Raw genomic sequence first — 12,074 nt, 5'->3', positions numbered from 1 at the left:
AAAAACTGTGTAGGGGTGGATGGGGTAGTGGGAAAAAAAAGAAGAAAACAACACAGCTATGCTTAGTGGTGCAATTTGTAATCCAGTGTCAAGGAGGTAGAACTTTGCAAATTTGCAAGGGCTCATTGAGCAGCCTGCCTGGTCTGTTCAGCAAGCTCCAGGCCAGTGAGAGACAGTCTCAAATAAAAGAAAAAAGCTGAGCATAATGGCTTTGGGAAGCAGACTCTGAGTTTGAGGTTTGCCTGGTCTACAGAATGAATTCTACGATAGCCTGGGGCTACACAGAGAAACATTGTTTCAAAAAACAAACAAAAGATAGAGAGCTCCTATGGAATCCCCAGTGAAAGGCTGGGGAGATGTGGCTCAGTGGTAGAGCCCCTGTCTAGAATCTTCCAGTGAGGAGCTGGGGGCGTGGCTCAGTGGTAGAGCCCCTGTCTAGAATCTTCCAGTGAGGAGCTGGGAGCGTGGCTCAGTGGTAGAGCCCCTGCCTAGAATCCCCCAGTGAGGGGCTGGGGGCGTGGCTCAGTGGTAGAGCACCTGCCTAGAATCCCCCAGTGAGGGGCTGGGGGCGTGGCTCAATGGTAGAGCCCCTGCCTAGAATCCTCCAGTGAAAGGCTGAACCATGGCTAGGTCTAGCTTGCTAAGATTACATGTATTCCACCAAGCCTGGTTTATGAGGTGCTGGGGCTGGAACCAGGGCCTTATGCATTGTAGACAAGAATCTGTCAAATCAGGCATATCCCTAGCCCCTAAGATCCTATCTTGAAAAAATAATTTTTTAAAACAAAACAAACAAAAAAAGCCCATGACCTCATTTTGACCTGCTGCAGCAGCTCACCAGGTAGACTCTAGGATCCTGTGCCCACTGTGGAGAGATCCCTGGATGAGGCCTGAGGCTGAGCCAGAACTGGCAGTCAGACCATGGGGGAAATGAGTACTTCCTCAGGAAGGAAGCTGGGGACAAGGCAGTACTTGAGAACACAGAGGGCTGCCACCAGTGAGAGATCCAGAAAGTCCCTTCTTTGGGACTGACCCTCACCCAGCCTGTCTGCCTGGTGCCGTAGCAAGCTCCTCCCCTCCATCTCCTGCCCCAGCTCTTGAGTAAGTTTGTAAATGCGGACCTCTTGGACCCTCGCTGATAGCCTGAAGTCAGATCCTACCCAGTGGCCAACCCTGACACAAGTGACTGCCTAAGCTGATGTCACTGCTGGGTGCTGCTGCTCCTGTCCCTCTGGGTTCCAGGAAGTGTGGAACCCAGGGAATATATAAGTCAGTCAACCCCCTTACAACCCCCATGGCTCTTCCTGGCCTCCAAACCCACTCGTTTTGGGGACAGAGTCCTGATATGCATCCCAGACTAGCCTCGGCCTCCAGAGCGTTGAGGTTACAGTTGTGGGCCACCACTCTGGGGTCAGTTTCCTTCTCCCAGGAGGAAACACAGACCCAAGAGAGTTGAAGGAAATTTCTCGAAGTCACAGGGCATTTATTTGTCTAGCCTGGATGAGATTTGAAAGGAAAGGAACTCCTCTACTTGCAGGAGCTAGGTTGTACCTTAACTGTGCTAAATCTCTGATTCTGCTAAAAGTCTCTCTGTTGCCCCCTCCTGACCACTAGGTACACTGACACGGGTCCTGTGATCCTATCTGCAATCTCCCTGTTTACAAACTCTCAGTTTAAACTGGTTTATTTACTTGATGGTTTAGCTTATAGGATTTTTTATTTGTTCGGTATATTTTTCTAGACAGGGTTTCTCTGTGTAACCTTGGCTTTCCTGGAACTTGCTTTGTGGATCAGGCTGGGCCTTGAACTCACAGAGATCTGCTTGCCTCTGGCTCCAGAGTACTAGGATTAAACGCATGAGCCACTAGCCCCTGGTTTTAGAATTTTGAGGTGTGTGTGTGTGTGTGTGTGTACAGAGGCCAGAGAGCAACCCTAGATGTCAGTCCTGTGGAGCTGCCCTATTAATTTAATTTTATTACTATTATTACTTTATTTATTTATTTTTTAAAGCTAGTATCTCTCACTGGCCTAAAGCTAGACTGACCAGCATCCTCCTGTCTCTGCCTCTCAGGTGATAGGATTACAATTTCACACTATCGCTCATAACTTTTAAGAAAAAAGAAAAGAAAAGAGGGAAAGAAACTGTGTATGAGTGCAATGCCTTTAGAGACCAGAAGATATCCCTGCTGCTGGAGTTACAGCTTTGAGCTGCCTGGCATAGGCCCTGAGAACTGAACTCAGGTCCTCTCAAAGACCAGTGAGCATTCTAAACCACTGAGCCATCTCTCCAGCCCTATGTCTTACTTTAAAAAAAAATTATTACATAGTGTGTGTGTGTGTGTGTGTGTGTGTGTGTGTGTGTGTGTGTGTATGTGTGTGTCTTTACCAGCTAAGCTACTTGGCTGGCTCCAGACTCTGCTTTTTACAGAGGACATGGGGCTCAGATTCAGGTCTTTATGTTTTCAAGATAAGTACTTTACCCACCTAGCCTTTTGTCTGCTGTGGTTATTGCTGCCATGTTTTAGGGGTTTTTATCCGTTTGACTGTTTCACCTGCATGTATTTATGTGTACTGTGTGTGTGCCTGGTGTCTGTGAGGTCAAAGAACTGGAGATATAGATGATTTAGATGATATTAAGCCACAATGAATGCTGGGAAGCGAACTTTGTTCTTTTGCAAGAGCAATCATCGCTCTTAACCACTGAGCCATCTCTCTCCCCCCCAACCCAATCCCAGTTTCATTTTTAAAAAAAGGTTTATTGCCAGGCAGTGGTGGCACACACCTTTAATCCCAGCACTTGGGAGGCAGAGGCAGGCAGATTTCTGAGTTCGAGGCCAGCCTGGTCTACAGAGTGAGTTCCAGGACAGCCAGGGTTGCATCAGAGAAACCCTGTCTTGAAAAAAAAAACAACAAAAAAAGCTTATTATTTATTTTATGTATATGAGCACACTATTGCTGTCTTCAGACACTCCAGAAGAGGGAATCAGATCCTATTACAGATGGTTGTGAGCCACCATGTGGTTGCTGGGATTTGAACTCAGGGATTCTGGAAGAACAGTCAGTGCTCTTAACCACTGAGCCATATCTCCAGCCCCCCAGTTTATTCTTTGAAAAAGAAAAAAATTCTTTTTTGTGAAGTAGACCATGCCAACCCGGAACTTGGTGGTGTTTAGCTGAGAATCAACTTAAACTAAGGATCCCCCTGCCTCCACCTCATGGTGCCGGGATCACAGACATGTATTATAGTCTGTCAGACTAGTCTGCTCTCATTTGAGGGTTTCTGTTGCTGTGATAAATACCATGATCAAAAATACCTTAGTGCAGGAAGGGGTTGTTTCAGTTTTAATTCCTAGGTCACATTCCATCACTGAGGAAATACAGGGCAGGAACCTGAAGGAACACCAGTTCCTGCCTTTCCACCCCGCCACACCCACACCCCCACCCTGCTTGCTCAGCCTCAGGACTACACCTGCTGTGGATGGCACCTCCCACAGTGGGGCTCGGCCCTCTCCCATCAATCACTAATTACAAAAATGCTCTATAAGCTTACCTACTGGTCTTCTGGTGGAGACATTGTCTCATTTGAGTTAGTTTATGTCAAAGAAAGGTGATGGGACCGGGTGCAGTCCCTTGTGTCTGGAAGGGTCTCCCAGATGGGGAGGTCCCTATGGGAAAAGACTGTTGGAGGCCTAATCCCAGAGGAATCACTGGAACAATGTGGGATGCAGAGCAAAGGATTAATAAGTATTGTGGAGAGAGAAGGAAGGCGGGGCCTATATGCACACATGAACAGCGTGCCCAGTTGAAATCCTCCAAAAATGGGTGCAGATCCATACAGAGGCGACCTGCAGGTGGGTGGAGTCGTTCTCTCCAGTGACAAGCCAGACTCACATCTGGAGGCAAGGGTAGCTCTCAGCCAAGGGAGGTGCCATTTTCCAGGCTGAATGAGGAAGACAGCCATGAACTGGACTTCCAGATCTTGTGTTTGTTTCCTTATTGTTGTTTGAAACAAAATGTTTCAGCTATCCCAGGCTGGACTTGAACTCGCTGAACATCAGGGATGACCTTGAACTCTGACCCCCCCAGCCTCCAGTCTACTTCCAAAGTGCTGGGATTGCATGTGTGCACACCATGCCTGGTTTATATGATGCTGGGGATAGAACCCAGGGCTTCATGCACGCTAGGCAAGCGCTCTACCAAGAGAATTACGGCCCTAGACAGCTTGAGCTCTTTCTTTCTGTTTGTCCGTCTGTCTTTTGTTGTTGTTTGTTTGAGATGGGGTTTCTCTGTGTAACCCAGGCTATCACAGAACTCGATCTGGTAGACCAGGCTGACTTTGCACGTACAGAGATCCACCTGCCTCTGCCTCTCAAGTGCTGGGACTAAAGGGTGTGAGCCACCACCGCCCCGCTCTGTCTGTCTCAGACAGTGTCTCACTATGTAGCCCAGGCTGGCCTTGAATTTACAATCCTCCTCCTCTTCTTTACCACCAGGTAACTAGGGTTACAGGTCCATTCCACCAGGTTTGAGTTTTATGTTCAGGCCTAAGAGCTTTGTTTTCCAAATGATGTCAGATTTGAATGTTCTGGTGGTAGCTATGGTGACCAGCTTCCACCTGGGGCAGGTGGCCTACAGAGGTAAAACTGGACCAAAAAAATGGAACAAGGAAGATCTACAGAGGCTGCGCCCAGGTAGTGGATGAGGGGAGGGAGGGAGGGAGAGAGAGAGACAGAGACAGACAGAGAGAGAAAGGGAGGAATTAAGGTCTAGAAGGGGTGGGGTGGCTGAGGAAGGTGGTAAAAAAGATGGAAAATAATCTAAAAGCCTGGGGTTGGGGAGAAGCTTGGTTAAGTAGTGAGCTCCCTGTCACTAGAGGCATTCAAGCTGAGGTTACATATTCACTTAGCAAAAAGAGTATTCTTAAGCGGCTTGCTGCAAAGGAGGATGGGAAGAGCTGTTCCCACAGCACAGTACCTGACAGGATCCTCTTCCCTTTGCTGCCCACTCAGGACTTTCAGTCAGTCAGTCAGTCAGTCAGTCAGTCAGTCAGTCAGTCAGTCGTTTTCACTGCAGGATGTAATGTACATCTGTCCTCCCAGCCCCTGGGAGTGGTTCAAGACCAGATTCCGTTCCCTAGTAAGTTGAGGTTACCCTGGGCTATAAGAGACCTTGTCTCAAAACTGAATCTTAAGGACCTGAGAGATGGCTCAGAGGTGGCTCACAGTTGCCTGTGACTCCAGTGCCAGAGGATCAGATGCCCACTTTTAGCCACCCTAAGTTCCTACAGACACTTGGCACACACCGACATACACCAGGGTGCAGCTTCAGTGCACTGTCAGAGAAAAGTGGGGTGCTCTGGGGTCCCCACAGGTAGAGCAGAGCTACCGGCTTCCCGTGTGACTCCAGCAAGCCAGGTTCAGCTCTCTTGAGCATCAATGCCTTCAACTATAAAACAGAAACAGGGTTGCTGTCTCTCCAGTCTGGAGCCCAAGGCTGAAGCAGATCGGTGTCAGCCAGAGGCTCAGAAGGGCTGGCTGGTTTTGCAGCCTTGTGGATGATCTTGCGGATGTAGGTGTGGCAGGTCTTTGTGCTGGCTCCCTGCTGGCTCCCAGAAACCTGAGCACCCTGGGGAGCTACAGCCAAATTCCCAACAGTCCCAGTTTAATCCAGGACACTCCCCAATCCAGTTCCCAGTTCAAGTTCAATTTTGAGAGACTGTTATGGCAAATTAAGCCCCCCCCCAACCCCACCCCGTGAGAATTTACTCCAATTATACAGAGAATGAGGGGGAAGTTTTTTTTTTTTTAAGATTTATTTATTTTATGTATATGAGTACACTGTAGCTGTACAGATGGTTGTAAGCCTTTGTGTGGTTGTTGGGAATTGAATTTAGGACCTCTGTTCACTCCGGTCAACCCTGCTCACTCAGGCCCAAAGATTTATTATTATAAGTACACTGTAGCTGTCTTCAGATGCACCAAAGGGCGTCAGATCTCATTATGGATGGTTATGAGCCACCATGTGGTTGCTGGGATTTGAACTCAGGACCTTCAAAAGAGCAATCACTGCTCTTACCCGCTGAGCCATCTCTCCAGCCCGAGGGGGACGTTTTTAATTTCTTTAATAATATTGTGTTCCCAAAGAGAAAGCATGCCATGACAGACATGTCTTGTGGCTCTACGGAGGTTAAGCTGTCCCAGTACAGTCTTATGCCTGCTCTCATCTGTGCATTCCTTTCATCCTCCCACCCCTGAGTTACACCTTGGGCAATTAAATGTGTTTTACAGAGACAGAAACTGCATTTTTTTTTTAGACGTGTCTGAACGAATGGGGAGATTTACGGTGTGTAAAAATATTGTCACACTTACCTCGAGACAGACCAAGGTAGCTAGCTAGCTGTTAACCAAGGTCACAGCAGAATTATGCTTGTCCTGGTGAGAGGCTCATGGCTAAATCAACACTGCAAGCCAAAGTCTGCTCTGAACTGCCTGGCAGACACAATTGGTGTCCTGTAGCTGAATTTTACTTTTGCATATATTTTCTTTCTTTTAAATTTATTTATGTATTTTTTTTTTAAATATGAGAGTGTTCTGTCTGTAGATATGCCTACATGCCAGGTTGAGAACATCAGATCCCATTACAGATGGTTGTGAACCACTATGTGGTTGCTGGGAATTGAACTCAGGACCTCTGGAAGAGCATCCAGTATTCTTAACCACTGAGCCATCTCTCTAGCCCCTTTCTTTCTTCCTCTCTCTCTCTCTCTCTCTCTCTCTCTCTCTCTCTCTGGTTGGTTTGGGGTTTTTTTGAGACATTTCTGTGTAGCCCTACCTGTTCTGGAACTCACTCTGTAGTAGACGAGGCTGGCCTCAAACTCAGAGATGCACCTGCCTCTCTGTCTCCTGAGTGCTGGGATTAAAGGCATGCGCTACCACCATCACCCAACAAACTTAATATTTTCTAAGCTTTTTTTTTTTCTTTTGGTTTTTCGAGACAGGGTTTCTCTGCATAGCCCTGGCTGTCCTGGAACTCACTCTGTAGACCAGGCTGGCCTTGAACTCAGAAATCCACCTGCCTCTGCCTCCCAAGTGCTGGGATTAAAGGCGTGCGCCACCACCGCCCGGCAATTTTCTAAGCTTTTATAACAATGATTTACCTGAGGAAAGTGGCTACTCCATTTCTCTAGCATTGTCTGAGGCCCAGTTTGATATGCTCAGTGGAGGGGAAGGGCCTGCCTGCCACATCTAGGTAGCAAAAGGCCCAGTTGATAGTGCTGAGGGCCTCTCGCTGCTGTCTCCTGTCACCTCAGAAGTAAGGAGGACTTCCTGCACAGGGGATCCTGACATGGGCCAGGGGGCCAGTCTGGAGTTGCTGTTGACAATCAGAGAGCAAGGAGGGGGATATTAGAGGAACAGGGACAGAATCTTTTGCCCCTTTAGGAACTAAGTTTGCCATTTCTGAGCTGTGCTACTAGGTAAGTTAACTATGATCTTTGATTTGGGATAAGGTAACTTACTGCTATCTTAAGTAAGTTAATTGAGTGTGTAATCTTGGGTAAGTTAGCTCACCTTGTATGATCATAGATAAATTAACTTACTATCTCTGGTCTTGGATAAGCCTACCTAACAATCTACAATTTTAGGTAGGTTAACTTACTATCTCTTTGCCTTTCTGTATTCTAATCCCAAGGCCTGAAGGAATATTTCCCTGGCCTCAGACCTCCAGTCCCTGCCTTCCTCCTTCTCTACTCTTCCAGCTCTGTTTTGGTCTTGAGAGCCTAAAATAATACTGTCCTTTCTTGATGTCTAAAGATACATCAATCCCCGTGCCAGCCACACTTCCTCCCAGTCATTACCTGTGCTGCTCTCTGTCAGTATGGCTCTGGTAATGACTGCCTTTCTGTCTTCCTGAGTCGCACTGGCCTCTGCCTGGGCGGGGCAGGGAGGCCTCTGGGCAGATGCCCCACTGCTGGGCCCAGATCTGCTGCTCTGCTTCTTCCTTTACCCCAAAAAGAGCCATGGAGCCAAGTGTCTGGGAAACCCTGACCATTTCCTAGTCTATGGAAACTCAACCGAGCCACTGTGGCCTACCCTGCCCCTAGATGGGATAAAGATTGAAAGTCCTAGGCTGGCGTGGTGGCCCACGACTTTAGTGCAAGAGTTCAAGAGGCAGAGGCAGGCATATCTACAGAGTGAGTTCCAGGGCTACACAGAGAAACCCTATCTCAAAAAAGAAAACCAAACAGAAGATTTTGTGTCCTGCACCCCATGTGTGGTTGGAAAGGAACTCCTATGTTCTCGGGGTCATAAAAAAATGAGGCTCTGCCACCCATGAGGTTGAGGGAGCCTCAGACTTTTCAATAAGATTCCAGAAATCCTTTTGTAATTATATGAAGCAGAGGGACTTGGGATGGCTAAATCAGCAAACCCACAGAGAAAAGGACCAGATATGGTGGCATCCACTTACACTCCCAGCTCTGCAGGAGCTGTGCAGTACAGCCTGCCCAGCCTGTTGGGCCAGTTCCAAATGAGAAACTCTCTCAAAAAGCAAGCATCCGGAGGAAGGGCTTTGTTGGTATAAAGGCGTGACTATACAAACACACACACACTAAGTTAACCTTGAAGACCACCCAAGTCGATAAGAGCAACCGCCACCTTCTTTTGCGTTGGTATGACATCAGCACAGAGGGACCGTCAGCCACATGATTTGTCTTTGAGCCACATTAGAACAGTAAGGATGGACAAAGGTGGGACCCAGCTCTGGTTACTGGACACTCGGGTCTTTGCAGGGTGTTGAGGAAAGGTTAGGTGACAAGGTCACTAAGTGGGGATAGGGACCCCGCAGCCAGACTATTGGCTGCTCTGTGGGTTCTTTTCTCTTTCATCCCTCTTCTTCCACCCTTTCAACCCCCTAACACCAAGTAGGAGAGAAAGAAAGAGAGAACTTATCTAATAAAGTCAGGGGTAGGAAAGGGGCTTGACGTCTTTAGACTACTTCCTGCTGATCAGGGGGATAGATTCCTTGGGGGTAGGTTTGATCTTCACCATCAGGATATCTAATTTCCTCTTGTTTCTTCTTTGTGCATGACTACTTTAAAAACAGCAACCAACCAAGAACCCACCAACAGCAACCTACTCTCTTGGGGGACCCTAGCATTTATATCCTCTAAAAAGTACCCAGATTTCCAAACATCACACACTTACCAGAAACTATCTGCAGCTGACAAAACCACTCCCCTGGCAGAGCATGAGGCAAATCACAGTCAGCCGCTGTGAACAGTCCAAAGCAGACCCATCTCCCACTCGTGGGACTAAAACAAAAACACATTCTTACAATATTTCTGCATTTTTTTTTTCAAAGAAACCAAAATTCTCACTACAGGACACGAAGCTGGAAAAACCACCAGACCAAGGAGACTGCAACAGGACAGCTGGCAGCCAGGTCAGAAGGGTCCCAGGGGCACAGATGCAGGGGTCTCTCTGTCTGTGCCGCTGTTTGAACAAATTACAAGCTAAGCAGGGTGGCGTGCATCTGCAATCCCTAGCACTCAGCAGTACAGACAAGAAAATCAGGCCATCTTTTGAGATCATCTTTGGCTATACAGTGAATTTGAAACTCGAGTAGTGAGCTTTGAGACTCTGGCTCAAAACAAACTAAATAAAAGAAAGGAAGGAAGGAAAAGAAGGAAGATGGGGAGACATAAAGAAAAACACCCTGGGCTTGGCTCAGCAAGAGGCGTAGCACCCCAAGCCAGACAACCTGAGTTCAGTCCCTGGGACCCACATGGTATATAAGAGGAAACAGACTCCCACGGGCTGTCGTTTGAGTCTGGCATGTTGGCACACATGTCATTCAGGACCCAGGAGGCAGAGGCAGGCGGATCTCTGTGGGTTCCAGGCCAGCCTAGTGTAGCAAATAGGAGAACAGCCGGAGTTATGTGGTGCAGCTCTGTCTCAAAGACAAGCCTGGTGACGCATGCCTATAATCCCAGCCCTGGGAAGGCAGAGGCAGGTGGTTCTCTGAGAGTTCAAGGCCAGCCTGATCCACAGAGTTCCAGGTCAGCCAGGGCTACACAAACATAAACAAAAAATAAAAACCCCATCAGTTGACTTTTGACCTCCACATGCCTACTGTGCTCCACACGCATGGATATATGCACACAAAATAAATTAAAAAAAAAAAAACTTTCCGTGGAACATGCCCACCACCAGGAAAGCTAAGGCAGGAGGTTTGTGATTGAGGCCCAGCTGGAAAACAAAACAGTAAACTTGAACTCGGCAGTGGTTGTTCTTAGTTCTTGTATCTTATTGCGTTATCCAGAAAAGGGAGGTAGTGTGCAAGCTATAGGTAGGAAGGATATGGCTTTTTTTTTTTTTGTCTCCTTACCACAAATACTCCCGAGAGTAGCCCCTGCTTCTTGCAGGAGGCAGCCTGCTCCACTCAGGTGAAGAAAGGCCCAAGTCATTCAAGGCCCTTGAACTCCATCCTGAGACTGGGCAGTGTAGCAGCCCCAGCATGGCTGCCGAACCAGGTGTGCTGATCCTGTGTAAATATCTGGCTGACTTCATATGCCAGGCCTCTGTGTGTATGTGTGCCCAAGAACATGCATGCGGGCATATTCCTGAAGGCAAATATGGTTATCCTTTAGGCTAACATGGTGGATTTGAAAGAGTAAGATGGCAGCTTCTAAGGTGGGTAGTCCCCCAGAAAAGAGACCAAGAACCAGGATATGCCAAGCTTCAGTGTCCATCATCCAAGCTCTATGGAGGTTAAGAATCTCAAATCTCAAATAACAACAGCAAAAAAAAAAAAAAAAAAAAAAAGGTAGGAGTGGGGTGGGGCCAGGATGTAGCTCTCAGTTGGTAGAACGCTTGATGTGTATGAAGGCCTGGATTCAGTTCCCAGCATTCAAAAAGCTAAGGCAGGAGTATCAGGAGGTCAAGGTCATCCTTGGCTACATAGTGAGTTCAAGACCAGCCTAGGCTACATTCAAACATAACTTCTCCACCTCAAAATCTCCACCTCAAAAGAGGACCTGTGCATCGGGGTGGCCTACCTTTAATCCCAACAGAGGTAGCAGAGGCAGATGATATCTACTAATTCAAGGCTAGCCTAGTCTACAAAGTGAGTCCAGGACATCGAGGGCTGGTTATACTGAGAAACCCTGTCTCAAAAAAAACAAAAGGAAAAAAAAAGGGAGAGAAAGAAAGATGTGTAGTTTTCAAATTCAAGGGAACTGATTTCAGATATCTAAGAAATGAAACACACAAATAGAATGTCTTGAGGTGACATTTGAACAGTGGATGGTAGGAATTTTGTTGTTGTTCTTAACTATTGGGTATGGATATGGGTGTGTGTGCAGATGGGTGCTTGTGCAACTGAATGTGTGCGGGTCAGAGGGCAACCGCCCATCAGGCCAGTTCCAGGGGATCTGTCACCCTCTTCTGGCCTCTTCAGACAATGCACACATAGGATGTATATATAAATAAACATGATATAAACTGGGCATGAACACCTTTAAACCCCAGCACTGTGAAGCAGAGGCAGACACACACACACACACACACATGTACATACATACATACATGCATGCATGCATGCATACAACTAAAAGAAGCTAGAAGTGCAGACCCTCTATCAAGGGGCAGCCATGTCACTTCAAAAATCACCTTTTAAAACAAAGTGAGCCGAACTGTGGCTCAGTGGCCCAGCAGGACATGGTGGAGCATCCCGCTAATCCCAACACTCAGAAGTCTGTCATGGGATGATTGTGTGCAAGGCCAGCACAGGCGGCAGCGTAAGATCCTGTCTTAGCAAAATGAAAACATGAAAACAAAACAGAAAAAAAGCAAGTGTTCCAGTCTCCTAGGTGATGCTTGGTGTCACCTCCTGAGTGTCCTACAAGTCACACTTGATTCTGGGTTATGGCTGATATACCCTACACTGTTGGCTCAGCTGGGGTGCTCTAAGCCTGGGCTATGGTGGGGTGCTGCTTTGGAAACTCAGGGGAATGGAAAGATGAATGGGTGGACAGATGGGTGACTAGGAGGTGAGGGAGTGGGTGGGTGGGTGTG

The 12,074-nt window shown here is 47.5% G+C and overlaps 1 protein-coding gene across 1 annotated transcript in view; it reads left to right on the top strand.

Annotated features, from left to right (window-relative positions):
• Gtf2ird1 (GTF2I repeat domain containing 1) overlaps positions 1-12,074 on the top strand; it is a 104,617-nt gene that overhangs the window by 85,570 nt on the left and 6,973 nt on the right. Inside the window, exon 23 of the mRNA XM_031391160.1 lies at positions 9,361-9,514. Within this exon, the coding sequence (XP_031247020.1) occupies positions 9,361-9,514 (154 nt within the window). The remainder of the gene's footprint in view (positions 1-9,360; positions 9,515-12,074) is intronic.

The sequence above is a fragment of the Mastomys coucha genome, unplaced genomic scaffold (genome assembly GCF_008632895.1).
Source record: "Mastomys coucha isolate ucsf_1 unplaced genomic scaffold, UCSF_Mcou_1 pScaffold22, whole genome shotgun sequence".
In the NCBI taxonomy this organism is placed as follows: domain Eukaryota; kingdom Metazoa; phylum Chordata; class Mammalia; order Rodentia; family Muridae; genus Mastomys; species Mastomys coucha.
Note: the sequence above shows the minus strand (reverse complement) of the source record. Positions and strands in the feature narration are given on the sequence as shown.